Source organism: Brassica napus, chromosome C3 (assembly GCF_020379485.1).
Source record: "Brassica napus cultivar Da-Ae chromosome C3, Da-Ae, whole genome shotgun sequence".
NCBI classification, from domain to species: Eukaryota; Viridiplantae; Streptophyta; class Magnoliopsida; order Brassicales; family Brassicaceae; genus Brassica; species Brassica napus.
Window position 1 is genome coordinate 32712524 of NC_063446.1, and position 25210 is coordinate 32737733.

Below are 25210 nucleotides of genomic sequence, written 5' to 3' on the forward strand. Positions count from 1 at the left end.
TCGTCTTTATAAAACCTAGGGTCCGACGGAAACTATTCGTTGGAATTTCCTCGAAATTTTCAATTTCAATTTTCGCGAAATATTAGCCCGGTTAAATGAAAATATTCCGAGGAAATTTCGACGGACACTTAAATATCCGTCGGAATTTCCTCGGATATTTCATTAATTCGAAGAAAAAGAATATCCTATGCATGTATTTCTATTGGTTTATATTGTTCCTCGGAATTTCCTCGAAATATTACGAGAAAATTCCGAGGAACACATATTTGGGGGTTTTAAAACATCAAATTTTTTTGCCCTATATCATTTCTTATACAAATGCAATGCATACCTTTGAAGAATCTTTGTATAGATGATCATAAACTATGAAATAACAAAATTTCAAAACGAATTGTAAGTATTCTCTTTACCGTTCATTAAAGTGTATAAGTGTTTTTCTTATGTTGTGGGGATTTCGTTCATACAATCGGAAAAATGTTTATTATAGGGTAATGAACAAATTTTTGACTTCATAATCAGTCTAAGACACTTAATAAGAGTTATATAAGTGTTATTCAAACAGCAAAACGTTGTTTTCGGTTTTAAAACTCTATTTCCTCGGAATTTCCTCGGAATATTCCGAGGAAATTCCGAGGAACACTTGTATTTTCTCGGAACTTCTTCGGAATATTCCAAGAAAATTCCGAGGAAATAGAAACCCTAAAAGAAAAGCCTTAAATTGTCGGAAAAGTCTCGGACTATTCCGAGGAAATTCCGAGGAAATCCCTAAATCCTATTATCCCTCGGAATTTCTTCGGTATTCTTATATTAAAAAAAAAAAGGCGAAGCTACTCTGTTTTCCGAGTCATCATCACCAGATGAATCTGAATCTGGATCTTGGTGAAACTCTCCAATCTCTTGTTCATCCTCTACGTGAACGACGGCTTCCTCTTCAACGTCGGTTAAATTGACTACAAGGCCAACTGCAGCTAAATCTTCTGCTGCACTTAAGTTACCGGATGTGCTTGGTTGTAGTGGGTCTTCCAGCTCAGAACTTCCCTGAACTCGGCCTCTCGGGTTGAGTGATGTAACAGTGACCCATGGATCATCTCTGTTCCTAACCCGGGGGTACTTGATATAACAAACCTGTAACATTTAAAAAATTATTTAATTTGTAAATAAGTGTTATTAATACACATGATGATGAATCATTATGAATAATTGATATATATATATATTTAATTACCTGATCGGCCTGAGAAGCAAGAATGAAAGGATCATAATATTGCAATTTTCGCCTCCAATGTACTGATGTAACACCAAATGCATCTGTTCTCACACCTCGATCTGGAGTGTTGTCGTACCAATCACAATAGAAAACAGTACATCGCAATCCAACTATGCCCGGATACTTGATTTCCATAATCTCCCGTATGTTTCCGTAGTATACATCATCTCTAGATGCAGAACAAACGCCAGCATCATAAGTCGTACTCGAACGTCTCCTCTTTTGAGTTGTGAATGCATATCCTCGAGTACAAAATCTCGGATATGACTTCACAACATACTCTGCTCCACGCACCATCTCGCGTATCCAATCGTCAAATGTTTCACCTCTGGTCATACCAGCAGACACCTATTAATAGCACATATATATGTTATATCAATATATGTGAATTAGTATATATATGTGATAAATAATATTTTAATTTGTTTAAAGCACTCACATAAGTAAGCATCCATCCAGAAAATTATCTCTGCTTCAGTTCTTCAAGTTCCTCCTCTGTGGCGTATCTATATGCGAACCGCTTTTCTGCCATGAAAATCCTGTTACATATGTTGACAATAATATAATTAATTAAGATTTAAATTTCAACTTGTTAAAATAAAAATTTGTAAGCTAATTTATTTACCTCTCATATTGAAGAAAATCTTCGCAGTTGGTGAGCAAATATGTTTGCAAATGACTGCGCTGCTGCTCAGTAAGTCGACGGTCCTTTGGTTTTCCGTTAAGTCGTCCAACATCTGTGAAGATGTCTGGAACCGTAACATGATATGTTGCCCGTTCGCCTCTATCATCATGCCGAGCAGGTCTTCTGTTTTTGGTCTGCACTTCTGTTGGAAAGTAGAACTCGGCAAAGTTTGAAGTTTCTGAATTTATCATCTGTGCGATTATAGAACCTTCCACCCTACTATAATTTTTCACCATCTTCTTCAAATGGTACATATACCTCTCATACAAATACATCCATCTATACTGCACAGGACCACCAAGTTCTAATTCTCTTGTCAGGTGAATAACAAGATGCTCCATAACATCAAAAAATGATGGAGGAAATATCTTCTCAAGGTTGCACTCAATCACGGCTATGTTAGTCTTCAAATTTTCAATACCTTCAAGAGTCACTGATCTCGTGCATAAATCGCGGAAGAAAGCACTAATCCCTGCAATTGCTTCATGAACATTCCGTGGTAATAGTTCCTTGAAGGCAAACGGAAGGAGGCGCTGCATCATTACATAGCAATCGTGACTCTTCAAGCCGATAAACTTTCCTTCCTTTCTGTCGACACAGTTACGCAAATTAGATGCGTAACCGTCTGAAAATTCCACATCGTTTGAAATCTAATCAAAGAACGCATCCTTTCCCTCTGCATCAAGTCGGTATATGGGAAAAAGAGCCCTACCATTTTCATCAACATGAAGTTCTGAACAAGCACATATATCGACTAAATCCAGTCTTGACTTCAAATTATCATTTGTTTTACCTTGAACGTTAAAGATCGTGTTCATGAGATTGTCAAAAAAGTTCTTCTCAATATGCATGACATCTAAATTATGCCTCAGCAGATGATACTTCCAGTATGGCAGATCCCAAAAAATACTCTTTTTGTGCCAGTTATGTAGCTCTCCAACCGCACTGACTCGAATGTTTTCATGTCCACCTACATTTGGCGTTCTTTCTGCATCAAAATACCTAAACTGCTTCAACAAATCTTTCCCACTAACTTCCTCAGGTGGACCATCAAACACCTGCTTGTTCTTCGTAAACGAAGTCTTACTCCTGCGGTATGGATGATCAGGTGGTAGAAATCGTCTGTGACAGTTAAACCAACACGTTTTCCTTCCGTTCTTTAGTTGGAAAGCATCTGTGTCATCTTGACAATATGGACATGATAGCCTTTCATGCGTTGTCCATCCAGATAACATACCATATGCTGGAAAATCACTTATTGTCCACATAAGTACTGCCCGCATTTGAAAGTTTTCTTTACATGAAACATCGTATGTTTCAGCACCTTGAGCCCATAGTTGTTGCAACTCATATATTAGTGGCTGAAGAAACACATCAAGTGATCTCTTAGGATACTCTGGTCCGGGAACGAGAATGGAGAGAAACAAAAACTCTCGTCGCAAGCACAAGTTTGGCGGTAAGTTGTATGGTGTAAGAATGACTGACCATAGAGAATACTGTCTTCTACTCTTGCCAAACGGGCTGAAACCATCAGTACATAATCCAAGGTAGACATTTCTTTTCTCATACGCAAAGTCGGGATATTTTGATTGAAAATGCTTCCACGCTTTTGCATCTGAAGGATGTCTAATCTCACCATTTGTTGAATGCTCCGCATGCCATCTCATTGGTCGCATTGTGCGTTCAGACTGATACAACCTCTGCAACCTTTCCATCAAAGGCAAATACCACATCCTTTTAAATGGCACTGGAACTCTTCCACTCGTATCTTTATAACGAGCCTTTCCACAAAATTTGCATGTAACCCGCTCTTCATCCGCCCTCCAATAAATCATGCTGTTATCGTTGCATACATCTATTACCTGATACGATAAACCAAGACCAGCTACCAGTTTCTGTACCTCGTAGTATGAACCAGGGGCTACATTATCCTCAGGTAGAATACCTTTTACAAAATCATCAATCGCATCCACACAGTCTTCAGCCAAATTATAATCTGTTTTAATGTCCATCAGTCTTGTTGCAGATGATAAAGCTGAATGAACATCTCTGCAACCTTCGTACAAGGGTTGCTTTCCAGCATCCAACATATCATAAAATCTCATAGCTTATGCATTTGGTAAATTTTCCCCTCTAAAATGATCATTTACCATCTGCTCAGTACCTACACCATAATCTACATCCATTCTAATTGGTTCTTCTAACCTAACCGCAGGCTGAGGTTCGCTAGTACTACCATATTCATAATCAGTTTCTCCATGATGATACCAAATTTTGCAACTTCGTGTAAACCCATTCAAATATAGAGGAGTCCAAACATCCCACTCTTTAATAATCTTTCTATTTTTACAATTAGAGCAAGGACATCTTAAAATACTCGTTTCTGCTTCCGGTTGTCTTTGAACTAACCCCATGAATTCGGTTATACCTCGTTGGTATTCTTCCGTAAGCAATCTCGTGTTCGGATCCAAATGAGGTCGATCGATCCAAGAACGATAATAATTTGAAGAAGACATGCTTTTTTCAATCAAATTCGTGTGTAAATATAGTATGTGAGAGGATGAAGAAATGGAGTGAATGAAGAGGTGGGGGGGGTGCGGGTATTTATAGATGAAATGCTGCCGACAGTACCGAGGAAATTCCGACGACAACGGCTCTATCCTTGGAATTTCCTCGGAATTTTTAAAATCTCCAACGGCTCTCCAACGGCTATAATATATCCTCGGATATTCGTCGGTGTTTTCCGAGGAATATGCCTTCCTCGGTATTTCATCGGTATATTCCGAAGAAATTCCGAGGAAACCTAAATTTTGTTTTTCTCGGAATTTCCTCGTAAATTCGTCGGAATATTCCGAGGATCTCATTTTCCGTCAGAATGTCCGTCAGAATTACGATGTTTTCTTGTAGTGTACAAACTTGTTTTAATCTAGACTAATGTTTAAAATATTTTTGGAGACAGACGGGAGAGTCAGTGAAGAATATGGCTCAGGGTGCGGTCGATAGTGTCAAGAACACTCTTGGCATCAATGAGAAAAAAATGAGAAGTCAATATATATATATATACTTCTCATATTTATGTATTCCATATTTACTTAAGAGTTTCTAAAGTTTGAAAACTCTTTTGCGTTTCCTAAGTATTTTTGTAATAAAGTGTGGAATTCTTTTAAAAGATACGAGACATGAAAAGAAATAAATGATGTAATATTTTCCTATAGGAAAAAACATACCCAAATCCGCCTTTATTCGGAACATCACCTTAAAACAAAGAAACATGATCCAAAGGCTAACAATAATGCTAAAAGAATATTTTCAAAAAAAAAAATAATAATGCTAAAAGAATACAACATTACTTTTTCTCCTACAAACCAGCTCCCTAGCCTACACATCTCCCTTAAGAATACCATTATCCAAGCATTGTTTTAGCAACTAATCCAACAGCATGACAAAAGCGAGATACATTACGTTACCATACAAGTGGTGGTTTCATTTCATTAATACCTTTTATAGAACTCCGCGGCTAACCTTGTATATATGCAGGAGTAATCCATTTCTTTCTATGCTCCTCGGTTGAGACTTGTGTAAGAGAAAGCATATGTGCTTTATTTGCAAACGAAATGATTCATGATTGCTGGAGAACTGTATTATGATTCAGGAGTAACTTACAAAATTAAAACAATGATTTATGAAAAATCTTTTATCATGTGCTTTTTGTACTCAGTGCTATATGAAGTTAAATAAACCAAAAGACTACTAATATGACGTTGTAGATCAAGACTCTTTGATGGGTGAGATAGCATCACTGTTGCAGAGACTATTTGACTAAAACGTGTTATGTACATTCCACACATTTGGTGTTCCAATCAGCAGATTCATTGATGGAAATGGTGCTCCCTTCTTCTTATTCTTCATGCTTCCAAGGATCCTCAGACTCTGTCTAAGTAAATCAATATCTCTTTCTTTCTCATACTTTTGTCCATCCATCAAAGCTATTTTCTCTTTTAGTGTCTCAATTGTATCAGAGGAATAAGTTTCGTGGATGATGAGATGATCAAGCTCATTCTTGATAGCTAATTATAGTTGTTTCCATTTCTCAATGGCTTCATCTCTCATAGCTCTTTCTACACACATCTCCTCAACAATCAATTTCCAGTACACTCTCTCCTCGGTTGTTGTTGTTGTTGTCTTTGCTTCGTCTCTCTCATCCACTTTCTTCCTTAGCCTCTTTACTTCTTCTCTAACCTTCTTCCGTTCTTTCCTCCACACTCTCTCTGCCGCTCCAAGTTTCTAAGTTTCTCAAACATCAACTTCTCTCTCTCATCCATCTCTCTTCTCATCGGTCTTCTTCCTCTGCCTTTTTCAGTAGAAGTCTCCTTGTTGACACTTCTCATACTTCGTCTCTCTTGCTTGCTTGTGCAACCATCCATGTCTAGTCTTGTGGATGTTTTTATTAACAAAGAATATTAATGGAGGAGTCTCTCAGTCCCTGGAATATCTAGTCTTGTTTGATCTCAATGTAGAGAGGCTCCTCTTCATTCAGTGAAGAGAAGTCATAACTGTGATTTGTGAGTGAAGAAGCTCCACAAGTACCACTCTAACATATGTATAGAAGGCCTCCAGAATAAGCATATCACAACAGTAATTTCTCTAACTTTCTTTTCTCTCACATGTCTAGTTAGACCCACCCCCTCTCTGTAACTCTATATGATATATACTCTATAAGTCTTCTTTTCATATAACTTTCCATAGTCACAGATCTACAAAAAAAGACTTTTTGTGTGAATCTCACATTTGGAGGTGAATAGACTTATCTGTTTTTGGGTGGCTCAAGGGTGGTCAAAAACATGAATAGTTTAAATATGGATAATTAGGTTTTACACCCACATAAAACGATTAGGTTGGTCCCATGATTTTTGTTTGTGTGAATGAGAGTTAGTATTTTTTTTTTTGTTTGGCTGGTTTTGCAAGTTTAGGAAACTCTGTCCGTAGAGAGTATTATCATTGACGTGAGAATATATACAATACATTAGATGGTTCTAGAGAGTATCTAAGTGTATCACAAAGATATTTACATATCTAATCATATCTAATCGTATATTCTCTAACACTCCCCCGCATTCTTAGCGTCAGATGATCGGACGGTGAGACTGTTTCTGAAGTCCAAGAAGAGTGGAGAGGGGAGACCTTTTGTGAAAATATCAGCGAACTGTTGATCAGAGGGGACATGGAGAACCTTAACATGACCTGTAAGACCCGATCCCGGCCGACTAGGCCGCGGTCGATGCCTCACGTCGCTCAGTCCATATCCGGACCAAATCTCTAAAAATTTTGCCCTTTATTTAAAATATCGCCCATTGGCGAGGGCTAACTCAGATCCTAGCTCAAGACTACCTTAGTCATTCCCTAGCTAGATCCTTTCAACTTATGCACAACGGAATAGTATCTACTTAACCATTGGTCTATAACCAATATAATACTTGTCTGGTCGAATCACATCGGCTAATGGTTAGTATACTCAACTACCAGCTAGCTCCAAGGTCAATCCCGAACCCAAATCAAGGCATACAAATCTGAGGTTCGATTCCCCTAACCATTCTATCTAGATCAATGCAACATTGCTAGATCATACCTTTGCCACATCCACGAAGCTTGTTAGCTCATCGGCCCAGCTACTCTAGCTGAATGAACTCATAAACCAGCTGATCGAGCTGTCACACTTGAACTGAGCTAGGACCGAGCTATGGCCAGCTGCCATATACTGCGTCCAGCTCCTTTACACACACAAAACAACTCCCTTAGGTACTTAGTCATTCAGCCAACCATCCCCACAGACATAAGTAACCCTTGAGAAGTCTTCAAACAGCTAAGGACATGCATCTGGCCCTTACCGGCTCATGCACTGTCCCACATCCTTTTTGCCTTATCAACTTATGATACCAAGTCCAGCTCATGGACTAACAGTGCCCATCAGATCCTGAGTCAATCAACCAACCACCCCACATGACTCAGAACTGATGAGTCTTCATACTTCCTAATCAGTCATGGAACCATGTCCCACTAAACCTGATTAGTGTTGCTCTTACCACCGGTGCATCCTTTGATCAATCAGATCAGACACCTTGATCCATCATCCAAGGATCAGGTCGTCCATCCTTGCCCATGATCAGATCACACACGGCCTGCCTTACCAACACCAAGGTTGATAACCAGCAATTCCTTATGATCAATATCATAAGTGACAATATGTTCCAGCACACAAACATATGATCAGATATCCTAACACAAGGATCTGACCCCAATATGCCCTCAGGTGCAATTTCGACCGCAAGCAAACCTGCTCCAAAAATCGATTAAAATTCATGAAAATTCATGATAAATCATAACTAAGAGAATGGTACAATCAGATTTCCCAGAACCGGCCTCCATCCCATAGATCTCGGCTAAGATCAGCCAAACCGGCCCAAGGGACCATCTCTAAATCAATCCCTAAAAACTCATTAGGATTCATGATAATTCATGATAAATCTTAACTAAGAGAATGGTCAAGTCAGAATTTCAAGAACCGATCTCGATCCTATGGATCTTGACCTAGAACAGCCCCACCGGCCACCTTGACCATCTCAAAATCAATCAGATAAAAATCCCCAAATACCATGATAATTCACCACTAAGAGGATTCCAAAGTCAGATCGCCATAAATCCATCAGGAAGTAGGAGATCCGGACTTAGCTGCCAAACCAAGGCCATGGAGGGTTCTTCTGAACCGGCCAAGCCATGATTCAGTGCTACTATGTCTAATCATCAATCTCAATCATAAGAAGAAGAAATAATATGATTAATAATCATAAAACATAGTAAGGTGTAACTGCAGGACCAGATCAGTCCATAGTGTACAAGACTATGTCCAATGGTCTGCAGTCCCCACCTGTTACCTCATCAGGGGCGTCCATGCTCCTCCTAGCATGCCTTCATCAAACCCTTATCACATACTTCCAGTATTGATAAGATCTAACCATGGTTCGTGCCCATCACTCCTTCCATGGAACTTCCATGAAACCAGTTTCTATACTGCATCCATCTTCAAGGCTGTTCATGCCTTTGAGAGTGGAGTCAAGCATTTCCCCTTCTCTCCTAACCAATTTCGTGTGTTCCCCACACACAGAGGAAGCCTTAGACATGATCATCCATGATCAATCACCATCCAAAGGTCGTGCATCACTTCCCTCTTTGTTCCCCTTGAAACTGCTTTCTACACCAATCTCCCTTTAAGGCTGCATTGGCCCTTGGGAATGGATTCCGGCCAACTCCCTTCTTTCCTCACCATTTGCGTGTGTTCACAGGCTCCAGATAAGGCTTTGGGTGTTGTCAACAATGATCAAAACCGTTCAGAGGGTCGTTTTCAACTTCTCCCTTGATCCGCCCCAAAACTGTCTTTTTATGGCCTTCACACCACTATGGGTCTTGGATTGGGAATCCGACCAACTCTCTGTATTCTTCTCTGGATTATTTGTGTTTCAGGGTGTAGAAGGAAGCCCTGGCGTGCCTACAAAGGCACGGACTTGCCTTCCTTATATAGGAGAAGGGGTGGTTACTTCTTGCCCATTGCATCCCTTCGGTATCATTTCTGGCTATTAATTTAATCAATGGTACAGATTGCACCCTTTCGCCTATGGCAGTTATCACACGCCCTGGAACTGCCAAACCACTCCTGGAAAAGTCCAAACAAGGCCCAGACTGATTGCCCACGCCCATGACCCAACCACAAGAACCCTCCAGCCCATTGGTACACATGGGTCATCCACATGGCCTGGTCACTGTCCAGACCCGAACCAACTGCCCAAAACTCGAACACTCAGTCCAGCTGAGTTGAGCTGATCCCCAACTGACCCAGCTGAGTGAGCTAGTCCATCTAGCTCAGGGAGCTGACACACTCTTCAGTGAGCTACACTGAGCTGCACTACTCTTCACTTAGCTGGTCGAGCTTGCTTACCGCACCGCCCAGCTGCCATACTCTTAGTACAGCTTCTTTATACTTGTCTCCTTCTTGGTTTAGCTATCCCTTAATTTTCTGATGCCCTTAACCTTACTTCCAGGCTATGACACGCTTGTCTTTGGGCCATATGACCATACTGGTGCATCTCCACGCACCGCAGTCCGTTCGGACGATCCTATCCAATATCGGGGACATGACATGACCCATCAGAACCTTTTCGCGTACGAAGTGTATATCGCTCTCCACATGTTTAGTTCGTTGATGTTGAACCGGGTTGGAGGAGAGATATATGGCGCTGACATTATCGCAATAGACTATTGTGGCCCGGGAGATATGTATCTTCATTTCCAACAAAAGGTTGCACAACCACGTAGCTTCGGACACTACATTAGCGACGCCACGATACTCAGCTTCAGCGCTGGACCGGGAGATTGTTTGCTGTCGTTTTGACGACCAGGCGACGAGGTTCTCACCGAGGAAGACGCAATAACCGGAGGTGGAGCAACGAGTGGAGGGGAAACCTGCCCAATCATCATCAGAGTAAGCCGTGATGGAGAGAGACTGAGAGCGTGTCATCTTGATGCCGTATGAGATAGTTCCTTTGACGTATCGCAGGATTATTTTGAGTGCATGAAAGTGAGCTTCCCGTGGATCATGCATAAAGAGGCAGACCTGTTGAACCGCAAAGGCGATGTCAGGACGAGTGAATGTCAAGTACTGGAGTGCACCTGCGAGGCTCCGATAAAGAGTGGGATCAGAGACCGGTTTGCTGCCATCAGCGGAGAGCTTTTGTTTGGTGTCAACTGGAGTGAGACAGGGATTGCAGTTGGCCATGTTTGCACGGTGTAGAATGTCGGCTGCATAATTTTGTTGATGTAGCATAAGGACGTTAGCGTCTCTCTTGAGTGTAATACCGAGGAAGTGATGTAGAGGACCTTGATCAGACATTTCAAACTCGGAGCTGAGACACTTGATAAGGTGTTACAGGAGACTGGTAAATGAGGCAGTAAGAATGATATCATCTACGTATAGGAGCAAGTAGGCAAGGTCTGAGCCAGAGCAGAGTACGAACAATGAGTTGTCGGAGGTGCTCTGACGAAAACCAAGACGTCTGGTGTATGAGGCAAAGCGTATGTTCCACGTTCGAGGTGCCTGCTTGAGTCCGTAGAGAGAGCGCTTCAAGAGGCAGACATGTTTGGATTTACTCTAGTCGACGAAGCCGGATGGTTGGTGCATGTATACCGTCTCTTGAAGATCACCATTTAGGAATGCCTTTTTGATGTCGAGTTGATGAAGTGGCCGCGTACGAGAGCAACATGGAGAACTGTGCGGATCATTGCAGGTTTGACAACAGAACTGAACGTCTCATCACAGTCTATGCCCGGTTGCTGCGACTTGCCATTGGCTACGAGACGAGATTTGTGGCATTTGAGGCTTCCATCTGCATTGAATTTATGCTTATATAGCCACACAAAACGCAAAATGTTAGTATTTTTGGGACGTGGCACAAGAACCCACGTTCCCTTTTTAGTATAAGCATCATGTTCTACATTCATATAATTATTCCATAATGGATCCTTTGCTGCCTGAACATGTGAGATAGGTAATGGAGAGATAGAATTATCAGTGTGAAGACACACGGGAAGACGCGGTTTTATGATACCGCTTTTACCTCGAGTTACCATGGAATGAGTGTTTTGAGGAGCAGGAGCAGGAGGTGTAGGATTGATTTGTGGAGATGGAGGCTGAGGTGAGACAGGCGGTGAGAGAATGTGAGGCGAAGGTGGTGGAGAAGGAGGTGGAGCTGTAGGAGTTGTTGTGGGTCGAATAATAGGAGGAGGAAGAATTAACGGAGTAGAGCAAGCTATAGAATTATGAGAAGGAAAAAAAAAGGGAAATACCATTTCATCGAACACGACGTGGAGAGAAAGTATGAGTCGTTTGGTCTTGAGGTCAAGGCACCTATATCCACGATGGTCTTGAGGGTACCCGAGGAAGGCACATGGTGTTGATCGTTGCGCCAGTTTGTGCTTCTCTGTGGAGATGAGATTCGGGTAGCATAGGCAACCAAACGTTCTGAGTTGTTGATACGTTGGTTGCGTCTTGAACAAGAGCGTGTATGAGGAGCATCGTTGTCGATGGCTGTAGATGGAAGTATATTGAGAAGATGAGCTGCTGTATGTAAAGCTTCAACCCAATACTCCAGAGGGGCAGACGCCTGAAATAACAACGTGCGAATCATGTTATTAATGGTGCGAAGCATACGTTCAGCTCGTCCATTTTGCTGCGAAGTGTGCGGACAGGAGAACCGGAAGAGTGTGCCAGTTGATGCAAAGTGCTCCTTGAACAAACAGTTATCATACTCTCCGCCATTATCGCATTGTAGCGATTTTATTTGTCGGTTAAACTGATTCTGCACATAATTAGAGAAGTGAAAATATTTGCTCAAAGTTTCACTTTTTTGATGAAGCGGATAGATCCAAAGAAAGTGAGAATAATGATCAAGAAAGATAAGATAGTATTTCATCCCACTAATGCTAGAGATAGGAGATGTCCAAATATCTGAATGGACTATTTCAAAAGGAGAAGTAACAACAGTCTTAGAATAAAAAAATGGTAACCAAGTTTGCTTCCCAAGCTGACACGCTTGACCCAATGTTGTCAAGTCGGTTCTGGGAATGCTAGAAGAAAAAGAAGATAAGATGCGAGTAAGAATAGAGTTGTTGGGATGACCGAGCCTTTTGTGCCAGACGGACCTATCTAGTGACGCGATGGAGAGATCGGAATGAGATAATGGTGGTGGAGAAGGCGTCACTGAATAGAGGGGGCCTGAGCTATCACATCGGAGCAGAGTGTTCCGAGTCTGCAGGTCCTTTATACAAAAACCGAAAGGATCAAATTCAATGGCACAAAGGTTATCAGTAACAAACTTGCGGATTGATATAAGATTTTTAATGATACCATGACCCATGTTCTTTACGGCAGCTAAGGAACCGTTACCGACGGTAACATGAGGCATGGTGCTAGTATTAAAAAGAGATTGTAGGTTACCTGTGTTGGCGGTGATATGTGTGGATGCTCCAGAATCCATATACCACACGTTGTCAGGTTCTTGGAAGGTCACCGTATTGAAGGCATGGTTGAGAGCAGCAGGGAGCTGTGTCATTTGTGGAGGAGCCGCCTGCTGAGCCATGTTTGCCAGATGAGAGGGTGTCGATGGGTGAGACCCTAGAGTGCCAGAGTAGCCTGTGTTGCCAGGTCGTGGCTGGTGGGGCGTGGAGTATGGAGAGTACGCCGGATATGGGGTGAAGGGAGGATAGACCGGAGGTGGTTGTTGGTAGTACCACAGTGAGGCGTAGGGATTCACCTGTTGTTGTTGCCAATTGTTTGAGGACCGGCCTCTTCCTCGAAATGGAGCACCACCACGATTGCGTCCTTTGTTACCACGTCCAGAGTTGTTGATGTTGTTGTTGGAGTTTCATGGATTGCTGTCAGATCCGGCGTAGAGAACCGTTGGAGAAGAAGAAGTGTCATGATGGCAAGCAGTTGGTTTCTGTTGTTTCGAGAGACGTGCCTCTTCCATCTGTAGCATTGATCTTACTTCGAGGAGAGTCGGGAACGGTACCTTGTGCTGTACGACATTAATGATGGAGTCGAACTTGTCAGAGAGACCGTTCAAGAGGTGTAACACCAAGGCGCGTTTATACACATGAGCATCAATATTGGCAAGGAGATCAGCAGTGGTTTTCATCTTTTGGCAATAATCATGAACGGAGAGATCACCTATGACCATTGTACGAAGCTCGTTTTCGAGTTGGAGTGCACGAGCTTCCTTATTATCGCGGAACAGGCTTTCGATGGAGAGCCATAACTCGCGAGCAGTAGCGTTCTTCTTGAGAACGATATCAATGATGGAGTCGGATATGGTTCCTTAGATCCACATCTTAACGAGTCCATCGCGCTATTTCCACTCCTTTTCAGTTTCCGGAGTCGGGAGAGAAGAGCCGTCGAGATGTTGGACGACACCAAAGCTTACGCAATGTGTCTCAAAAAGCTCACGCCACTTGTCGTAGTTGAGTTTGCTCATGTCAAGAGTGATCGGGATGTAAGCTTTGATTTGCGAAATCCCATAGGGCTTGTCATTTGCAGAAGCAAGGGCGGCCATGGTTTTGAAGAAGAAGAGAGAGGGGAACGAGATAGAGAAACAGAAGAAGAGAGAAAGAAAGAGAGCGGAGGCTGGATCGATCGCTTTAGCTTGGAGGCTAGGGTTTAGCGTCTGATACCATGTAAGTTTAGGAAACTCTGTAGAGAGTATTATCATTGACGTGAGAATATATATACAATACATTAGATGGTTCTAGAGAGTATCTAAGTGTATCACAAAGATATTTACATATCTAATCATATCTAATCGTATATTCACTAACAGGTTTAAGATGTCTCTTCACGTGAAACTTACCTCTTAATACGGCTCTCTGTCTTCTTCTTTTTTTGGTAACACATACGACTTATCTTATATGCATGGTATTTGTTCCGAGGTAGTTGGGAAGGTTGGGCTAGGGAAGATGAGAGTTGGTGTTTCCCTTGTTTTCAGTTGCTAGTGCCCTATTGTGCTCCTTTCGTTTCTGAATAAGTATCAATTAAACATTTTTCATACATAGTAAGAAATTAGCGGAAATATATGTAAGTTGTTATTAATTACATTTTTCTGACCAATAATATTTGAGATAAATAAAATTATTTATAAAACAAATGCAGTTTGCAATTAATTTTCAGCTGAATGTAAGTATAATTTATATTGGAATTGTAAAATGACACTGAAACATATATGGAGTATAAACATTTTCTACTAATCAGAAGAATCTCTTTTCTCCCTAACTATAGTCGTTCTTTTGGTGAAAACATTGATCAAGGACTTGGATAAGCATATAATAGCTTCTTAAAATTTTGAATTATCTATGTTGATATACTTTTACTGGCACAATAAGTTGTTTTTTTGTCAGTGATTTCTCCAGATTGTGAAGAGTGAACACCACCATATACTAGTGTAGTAACCTCTGAGATAATCTTTTGTAGCTATTTTCTGTTAGATTGATCATTGGATATATAGATTTTTCACCATCTTTATATTTCTTTTTCCTGTCGAATTTTGAATAATACTAGCATATTACACCTTTTGGCAGATATTTTAGTCTCAGTTTTCTTCATTTTATATCACTGAATCGGAAACAGTTCTGGTTTCACTTGATAATTTTACAAACCCTGCAAAAGCACATGAACTAAGCAAAACAAAAAGGCATCAATTTGCAAGTATAGTTACAAGTTACAGTGTCACATTCATCAATCATTTAATTATTCATAATTTTGAATATTATTAAAGGAAACCTTCAAATCTTCTTCATGTTATAATAAACAACATCACTATAAGAACAAAAAGGAGAAGGTACATACATATGTTAAGCATACATTAGGAGTACACTGCCACAAACCTGACCCAAAAAAAAAAACAAAGCTGTGGGACTACCAATACATACACATCAGCCTAAGATCTTTTCAGCATCATCATAATAATCATTACATTATATAGCATACAAACACAAACCATTGAACAACTGCAGCTTTAGTGAGTGAGAGCCACTGCAGCTTCTTGAACCAGCGGCTGAGTAACATGCACAAAATGCTCAGCCTCACGCTCCACTTCTTCCCAACACCTATGAGAGTCTCTCCCTTCACCCATCTTCTTCACAAACCATACGAATCTCCTCCAATTCTCCGCCTTAAACAGCTCGGGATTCATCCTCAGGTAAGTAAACGCGCACATCTCTCTGTTTCCCCCCTCGCTGTCCTGATCAAAGCTCAGCGCTGACGCCTTGACGATCTGCTCGTGGGCGTAGTCATCGTACCTAGGCAACGCGTTTTCACCAGCTAGAGGAACTTCTGCAGCTAGAGTGGCTAAAGCCACCTGGTTCACTAGCTGCTCTGGTGCACAAAGCGCGTCTTGAGGCTGCTCGTGGTCTCTCATCTCGATACAGGTAAAGTTGAATACAGCGCTGTGTCTGGCTAGCATTTGGGCGATGGGTAGGTATCCGTCTCTGAGCCTTGTGTTGTAGTATCCTGCCGTGAGCTCAGGGGCGTGTGAGCGTGTCCCATAGTGCCAGTGGATTCCGGCGACTTTGGCTGAGAGTTTGACATCAGTGTTTTCGAAGATTGATTTGGCTGAGGAAAGGATCCGCTCGCCGTGATTTAGCAACATCTGGGAGTACCAAGTGAGGAAGAACTCTCCGTACTCTGTGTTCCAGCCACCGTCTTCTTTTTTGAAAAAGTGAGTGTCTTCTGGCCAGTTATTGTAGTGACCAGCATCGGTTGGGCCAGTACTGCCCCACTCTGGCTTCCCATAAGCCTCAGCTGCTGCTTTCAAGCTGCTTAATGAGTACTGGCATCAATCATAGCAAGTAAACACAGTTCAGTATTATTACATTATTTGCAAAATGAAGCAGAGGCTGTTAATGAGTGATTACCTTGTCATAGCATTGGAAGGCTCCAATCCCTGGGAAGTTCCATGTCCCGTCCTGCTCGGGGTATGAAGGGTAACGCAGCTCTCCTGCTGGTCCCATTCCCACTTGGATTTCCTGTAAAACGAATTCGATAAAAACTCAAATCATTTAGTAGAGAAACAGAGAAAGTCAGAGAGGCATGTTTCTGATATGAGACACGAAATGGGTAAAAGAGAAGGTGCAATTACCACAATGGTGTCTCCCAGAAGATGCTTGAAGTTGTCTCGGAAAGCACGCATGAAATCAGAGAAGCACTGCACGGGTGTTCGACCTCTGAGAACAGGGAGTGTATCAGCACCAAGTGATATATACTCATGGTTCCTTCTTCCCCACTGATCAGTGTATGCAAGGTCTGGATCCTTGTCAACCTCTTCAACAACCCACTGAGGCAGAGGAATACTGGTGAAGAACATAAAAGTTCTCAATCAGAACCACCCCGAATCTCACTTATGAAATGCTAAGACAGCCAGCCACTTCAACCAAATAAAAAATATACATGAACTAACTCTCTACCAAAGACAACAATATATTCATTGGTTTAATTGTTCAACTGGTCCATCCAAAAGAAACATCTTTTTCTACCAAATCAATCTTTCGTAATCAAAACCTTGGAAGAGACATAAGACGAATGAGAAGAAAGAAAAAAACAAAAGAATACGAAAAAGGCCTAAAACAAGGGACAACAAGAAGATGTAGTGGCTTCTTTAAGAGTCACTCTCCTCTAGAACATTGTTTCAACGCAATTCCCGTGCACGTCACGTCACTCCATTAATCAATTGATGAAAATCTGCTATTTTCCAAGCCTCTAATCCTACTCCTCTTCATTTCAATTCTAAAATCTTAATCAAGTTTCATAGTCAAACTAAACATTCACTGTAAATCCAATCCAAATTGCACACAAACATACACCAAAGCTTAAAAATGCAATCTTTAGTATCAAAAAAACGTACAATACAAAGATCAATGTAGAGAAGAAGTACTTACGAGACAGAGTCACCAACATTACCACCGCACTGATGAAAAGACATAACAGCCTGAACCTTTAGCCCCACCTTCCTCGCCATCTGAAGCACCTCCTCGTACCCTCCCCAGTTATAACCTCCCGGAGCTTCCCTCTCCACCAAACCCCACCACACATCTATCATGATCCCTTCCACACCTCCGCTCCTCAACGCCTGAAGACTCGCTCTCATCGCCTTCCTCCGATTCACCGCGTTCCCCATCGTCACGCTATCCAGCGGCATCATCACGAAAACCGGAACTCCTCCTTCTCTGTGCGTTCTTCGCTCCTCCGTCGTCTCCACCGCGAATGCTAAAACCGGATTCATTCCGCGAGCCTTGTTGTGATTCAGGTTCATCGCTTTATGCACCCTCGCCGACGGTGGTGAAACCGATAGAGATGAATTCGCCGACGGGGTGGTTATTTCACGGGACTTGATCGGAGTTCCGGCGAGAGCTCCGAGCTGATGCGGTAAACGAAGCGCCATTTTCTCTCTATGTAATTTTCCCGAGAAAATAAAACGAGTTTGAGAATCGATCGTTTGAATATAATCACAAATTGGATTTTCTGTTTCTTTTTTTTTTGAAATTAGAAACTGTGTAACGTAGGAGGAGGAGATCTGGAGAGGAGGAGAAAGGGAAGTGTATTTATAGGGGAAAGCATTGAAAATGATAATAATAATCGTCGCTGATGTAGCAACACGCACGTGACGACGATGTTGGATAAAGACCACTATTTTAATTAGATCTCGAGGATGTAGTAGCTGAGTTGGCGACACCTGTATAAAGCGTATGATGTGGATAAACAGTGCTTATTAACTGTAACTACCGGTTTATTTACCTATACCGCCTTGGTTTTTCTTCGACTATTTTTAACCGATTCTGGTTTAATTCAATCTCTTATATATATTAACCTCAACGGCTCAACCTAACCACTTAATTCCTCTTTAACCATTCGAATCTATCTATCTATCACAATACTAAAAGGCCAATATGCTGAATTTCTAGGCTGCCACGTCACCAAAAATAATCAGCCAATAAAAAAAAGTTATTCTGCCACGTCCTTGCTACTTTGTAGAGTGAAAAAAACAAATGGGCTTTTTTTTCTATCCCATTGAAACCCATATCCAGACTCAGCATTGATCTCAACGAAAACCCTATCCTTATTTCATTTTTATCCCGCGTTCATTGCCACACACTCTTCAATTTTTTCTATTTTTTGAACTTTAACACTCACACTCTTCATCTTCCTCACTCCCATCTGCGTAACCCAGCCGTTGCAACCTTTTTTGATTCTCCCTAACGTTGGCGACCCACCTTTTAACGTCATAAAGTCTCATTAGTGACAGAAAAAATCAACAACCTAAGAGATTTTACCACTATATAAACCGATGGCATGATCCAGGTCCCAAACAGACCTCATCATATCGTCCCAATTTAGGAACCATCCTTATGACTTCTCAGAGCAAAAGAACTCCAGGTTTGTATTATTCCTTCATTGTAGATTCGTATAACACTACAAGAAAACACGCTATATTCCGACAGAATATTCGTCGGTATATACCGACGACTTTCCGACCAAAGAGTGAGCGTCGGTATATACCGACACAATTCCGACGACATTCCGATTTAATATATAACCGTTATGTTCGTCCGAAATTCGTCGGTATATACCGACGACTTTCCGACGACCTTGCGATCAATAATATAACTGTCGCTGTCGTCGGAAGTTCGTCGGCATATACCGACGAATTTCTGACAAACCTTTTGACCGTTGCCGACAAATACATATGACCGTTTTATAGCCGTTGAGATAGGAAAATACCGATGGAATTTTGACGGATATGACCGTTAGGGTCGTCGGAATGTCGTCGGACTGTCGTAAGCAATTTTCTATAAATACAACCTCTCCTCATTCAACTCATTCACTCTTCATTCTCTCTTCACTCTCTCTAATCACAACAATTCCGAGAAAATCATGTCTTCAGGAGTTTATTATCGTTTGTGGATGGATAAACCTCATATGGATCCCAACACCAATTTACTTACGGAAGAATACAGTCAAGGGATTGGAGAATTCATGAAGCTTGTTGAACATCAACCGGATGCAAAAACCGGTATGTTAAGATGTCTCTGCTCTACTTGCAATAATAATAGGATTATAAGAGAATTTGATGTTTGGACTCATTTGTATATGAGAGGATTTTCATGTAATTATAAAGTTTGGTATCTTCATAGGGAAACTGGTTATGAATATGGTAGTACTAGCGAACCTCAGCATGTTAGCGAACCTCAGCCTGATATTAGGTTAGAAGAACCTAGATCGGATATAGATTATGGTGTAGGTTCTGTGCAGATGGTACATAATCATTATAGAGGGGAAGAACCAAATCCCGAATCTAGGAGATTTTTTGACATGTTGGATACCGGAAAACAACCTTTGTATAAAGGTTGTAGAGATGGTCATTCACCCTTATCATCTGCAACTAGATTGATGGGTATTAAGACAGACTATAATTTGGCTGAAGAATGTGTGGATGCGATTACTGATTTTGTCAGAGGTATTCTACCTGAGGATAATCTTGCACCGGGTTCATACTACGAGGTTCAGAAACTTATTGTGGGTCTTCAACTACCGTACGAAGTGATAGATGTATGTATTGACAACTGCATGATCTACTGGGGAGCAGATAAGGAACGAGATAACTGCAAATTTTGTAGGAAACCTCGTTATCAGGAGACGAGGGGAAGAGTTCCGATCCCGTTCAAAAGAATGTGGTATTTGCCTTTGACGAAAAGATTGCAGAGGTTGTATTAGTGTTAGTGCACAGCAAAAGCAATGAGATGGCATGCAGAGCATTCCACAAATGGTGAGATTAGACATCCTTCAGATGCGAAGGCTTGGAAACATTTCCAGTCAACATATACATAATTTGCGGAAGAGAGAAGAAATGTTTATCTTGGATTATGTACTGATGGTTTCAGCCCATATGAAAAGAGTGGAAGACAGTATTCTCTATGGCCATTTATTGTGACACCGTACAATTTACCGCCAAGCTTGTGCATGCGACGAGAGGTTTTGTTCCTCTCAATTCTCGTCCCCGGGCCAGAGCATCCCAAGAGATCACTAGACGTGTTTCTTCAACCACTGATATATGAGTTGCAACAACTATGGGCGCATGGTTTTGAGACATACGATGTTTCGTGCAAAGAAAACTTTTATATGCGGGCAGTACTTATGTGGACAATAAGTGACTTTCCAGCATATGGTATGTTATCCGGATGGACAACACATGGGAGGCTATCATGTCCATATTGTCAAGATGACACAGATGCTTTCCAACTAAAGCACGGAAGGAAAACGTGTTGGTTTGACTGTCACAGAAGATTTCTACCACCTGATCATCCATACCGTAGGAGTAAGACTTTGTTTAAGAAGAACAAGTAGGTGTTTGATGGTCCACCTGAGGAAGTTAGTGGGGAAAAATTGTGGAAGCAGTTGAGGGATTTTGGTGCAGGTAGGACGCCAGACGTAGGTGGACATGAAAACATTCGAGTCGATGCGGTTGGAGAGCTATATAACTGGCACAAAAAGAGTATTTTCTGGGATCTGCCATATTGGGATGAGTGGATGGAACTTCTGTTAATGAACCATTACAACCAGACTCTACCAGCAACTTGAGTGCAGTTGAAGATTTGGCAGATGTTGAACTCATTGAGAATTTTACCGAGTTTGGACTTGATGTTGTTGTACATTCAGAGGACAAAGCTGAGGTTGGGGAGTTTGATGAAGATTCTGAAGATTCTGATGATTCTGATTAGGAATTCTTATTATTTGACTTGTATGTACTAGTTGTTGTAATTACATAAGTTTTTTTTTTTTTTAAAACAAGTCTGTCGGTATTCCGTCACTATATACCGACGACATAGCGACGAAAAATGGTTTCATTCTAAGTAGACCAGTTCTTCGGAAATACCTCGGAATATACCGAGGACATTCCGACGAACTCGTTAAATTCGTCGGAATGTCCTCGGTATATTCCGAGGTATTTCCGAGGACTTATGTTTTTAAAAAATTTCATATCAAAATATATATAAATTTGGATACCGAAAATATGAAAATAACACATAATAAGTGTTTAGTATAGTATTAGATCGTAACCGTTCAAATATAACAACTCATTAAAATATTTATGTATGTATATCATGGTTTTCATAACATCTCATCATAACACTCATATACTTATACAATCATATTCATCTAATCTTATACTACAAAAATGTTTTTGTGAAAAATCGTGTTATGTAAACATTTTTATAGTTAAATCTTTATGCAAATACTATATATTTTATTAAAGATTTGGATTTTGCATTTAGAAACTTGTGTTCAACCCCTAAACACTACGTCGTCGGAATTCCGTAGGAAAAATCCGTCAGTAATCCGTCGGAAAATACCGACGACATTCCGACGAATTTAATATCCGACGAAATTCTGACAACATTACTAATTCCGTCGGAATATCAAATTACCCGGGAAAAAGAAACCGCGTGAAAATTTTTGCGAACATATATTTAATGATTCCGACGAAATTCCGACGGATACGTGTCCATCGGAATCATTAAAGATAAAAACCCTGGACGTTTCCTTCTTTGCCATTTCCGCCTCTCTCTCTAAACTCTCTCTGATTTCTCTCTCTTTGACGGCGACTCCGGCGATTTGCGAGCTCCCATCTCCGGCGATTCCTCTTCCCACCGTCAGATCTCTTCCCCCACTCCACAAATCATGTAAGATTCTATAAAACCTTTGTGTATTTCAATTTTTTAGGGTTTAGGAAGTTAGATCTTAGGATTTAAGGTTGTTTGATTGAAAACTTTAAGATTGAATGGATAGTTTAGGATCTATTAGTTAGGATTGTTGTTTGGATTGTTGTTTTAATTTTTTTTGGATTGAAAACATTTTTGTATTTTTAAAATTGTTTTTGGGGTTTCCAGTAATATATTATATATAATAAAACGTTTTTTAAAAGTTTTATATATATTTAACAACCTTTTCTATATTTATAAACGTTTTATAAATATTTTTTTTAGATAAAACGATTTTATATTTGTTTATATAGATAAAAATGTATATATATATTTTTATATATTTAACAACCAGTTCTATATCTATAAAATATTTTAAAAATATTTATAATTTTTTTTATACATACATATATATATATATCATTTTTAGATGTAAAAATAATTTTTAATATATTTAACAACCATTTCTATATTTTTAGTAAACATTTATAATTTTTTATACATACATATATATAAAAATCATTTTTAGATTTAAATATATAAATTAAAACATTTTAAATAGAAAATCATTTTTTAATATATTTAATAATCTTTTGATGTATTAACATTTATTTTTTAGGTCCGAGGAAGCACGTCATTCCGCATCCCGTCGTTCTGCACCCCGTGGCGGCCGAGGTAGTTCGGCGAGCAGTTCCCATCCATCGGGATCTTCTCACGAACAAAACCCGGTTCCCGCATATGTTCCTGCTCCCACTCCCGCTCCCGCTCCAGCTGCTCAGGAGGATCCGGGGGTCATGTCAGTTCAACAATTGGTTCAACAACCAGGTCGAGAGCATCTCCCGGTTCTCCATCCCAACCCACGACCGGGACATACAACTTGGTTAGTATTTTTATTTTATTTGTAGTGTTTTTCCATTAATTAACTTTCTAACATGCATTTTTTTAAAAGGTTCAACAAGTCGAGCAATGGCATTAGCAGGAGTATCAACAATATGATGTATTCCATGCTCCATACCGGATATTCGAAGTGGAGTGTGATTCCTCGAGAGGACCGGGAGTTGTGGTTTCGTCAGTTTGCGGTAACTCTTCAGTTTTTTTTAAAGCATTTTCCAATTTTTTTTATATATATCTACTAATTAAATTATGTGTGTTTTGTAGCAAAAGTTCAATTGGGAGTCCGGTCTCACGGAAACAGTTCGTCAGAAATTCAACGAAAAGGCCATGGACACTTATACGAAGCAGATCAACCCTTGGAAGACAGTATGGCAGAAGAACAAGAGGCCACGGTACATCAAAGGGACGGTGTGGGAGCAGTTGATAGTCCATTGGGAGAAGGACGACACTGCAGCGACGTCTCTTAAGAACTCCAAGAACCGGAAGAGCGATCGTGGCGGGAAAGGTATGTATGTGCACAACCTCGGCGCTTGCTCTATGTCTTCTAAGGAGGATCAACTTGTAAGTTCTATTTTTTTTATCTTTATATTTATTTAAATAAATATTTTTATATATTCTTTGGCTAATGACTATTTTTTAGATTGAAGCAAATGACGGTAATCCCGTTGATCGTCTTCAACTTATTAAGGAGGCTCACACTAACAAGAAGACGGGTCAAATTCAGGACGTCGTGATCAGATCCGTCGTTGACTTGGTGGAAACTCAAAAAGAAGATCTTCTATCTTCTCAGCCTCTCTCTGGTGACGGCGATTCTACGGGAGCTTCGACCAACATGTTCCGATTGCAAATAAATGAGATGGTCGAAAAGGTAATTTTTTTATTAATATATTTATTTTATAATGTAGTTTACTAACTTTAAATATTTTTGTAGGCGGTTCCTAAAAGGAAAGGAGGACGTTTAGTTGGGTTGGCCCGCCGTGCTTCTACGTATCCGGCGTCTTCTTCGCAAGTTCCGTATACCGATCCCATGATTCTAGAGCAGCTACAGAAAAAAGATGAACGGATTGTGGCATTGGAGGAGCAGAACACCACTATTCTTTCTGAGAATGCCAATCCTTGCTCAGCTGGAATCTCAAAAGAAGACCAACGGCGAGATATTGGAAAAGCTAGATCGTTTGTTACCTTAGGGTTCTTAGTTTTTTATGAATTTTAAAACTTGATGAATGTTTTTTTTCTATTTAAGTTTCTATGAATTTAAATTCTAAAATATTATTAGTTTTAAATTTCAGATTTTGTGTATATATTAATTTTTAATATTAAACAATATTTATAAATGCAAAAGTTATTCATATTTAAAAATGGTATATTCTGACGAATCAGAGTCGTCAGAATATACCGACAAACCGGTTCGTCGAAATATACTGACGAATCATAGTTGTCGGAATATACCGATGAGTACAGGTCGTCAGAATATACTGACGAATTAGTGTCGTCGGAATATTCCGACGAACCTGCTTGTCGCTATATTCCGACGACTCTAATTCGTCAGTATATTCTGACGACCTAATTCGTCGGAATATAGTGTTTCCGATGAATTATGTTCTCTGAATATGTTATCGGAGTGTCGTCGGAAGTTCGTCAGAATGTGGTTTATCGGTATTCATCAGAAAGTCGTCGGAAACTCTGACGAAATTCTGACGAATTTTTTTTTCCGACGAAATGATACCGACGACCACTGTCGTCAGAAATTCGTCAGTATCCGCCTATTCCGACGAACTTCTGACGATTTTGTCTGTCAGTATCCGCCTGTTTTCTTGTAGTGTAAGAATATAGTCAAAGAAAAGCTGATTTTCATGTTTACATTTGTAAGTTTTGCGAGGAGGCTATGTTGCGGTGAGAAAGTTTGTGTTGAGAACGACGTACGGTAGCTTGATGTGTAGATTGCACCGCCGAGAAAGAAAAAAATATTTACAAAGCAACGTGATTTCATGGTAGCATGCTTAAACCCTAATTAGTTT

The 25210-nt window shown here is 40.5% G+C and overlaps 1 protein-coding gene and 1 pseudogene across 1 annotated transcript; both read right to left on the reverse strand.

Moving 5' to 3' along the window:
• Window positions 1-4766: 4766 nt before the first annotated feature.
• Window positions 4767-7365, reverse strand: LOC111207655 (annotated as a pseudogene).
• Window positions 7366-15345: 7980 nt separating this feature from the next.
• LOC106411687 (beta-amylase 1, chloroplastic) lies at window positions 15346-18170 on the reverse strand. Its single transcript, XM_013852497.3, has 4 exons — window positions 17481-18170; window positions 16685-16895; window positions 16461-16571; window positions 15346-16375 (listed from the first exon to the last, which is right to left on the reverse strand). The coding sequence occupies exons 1-4, from the start codon at window positions 17981-17983 to the stop codon at window positions 15563-15565; spliced, it is 1638 nt and encodes a 545-aa protein (XP_013707951.1). The 5' UTR covers window positions 17984-18170; the 3' UTR covers window positions 15346-15562.
• Between the last annotated feature and the right edge of the window lie 7040 nt (window positions 18171-25210).

Bases quoted from the DNA above. Each gene is read 5' to 3' on its own strand.
- LOC106411687 (XM_013852497.3), bottom strand. From the start codon at position 17,983: ATGGCGCTTCGTTTACCGCATCAGCTCGGAGCTCTCGCCGGAACTCCG. The intron at 16,572-16,684 runs GTAATTGCACCT...TTCGTTTTACAG, and splicing joins TTCTGGGAGACACCATTGTG to GAAATCCAAGTGGGAATGGG. The intron at 16,376-16,460 runs GTAATCACTCAT...GATTGATGCCAG, and splicing joins CCTTCCAATGCTATGACAAG to TACTCATTAAGCAGCTTGAA.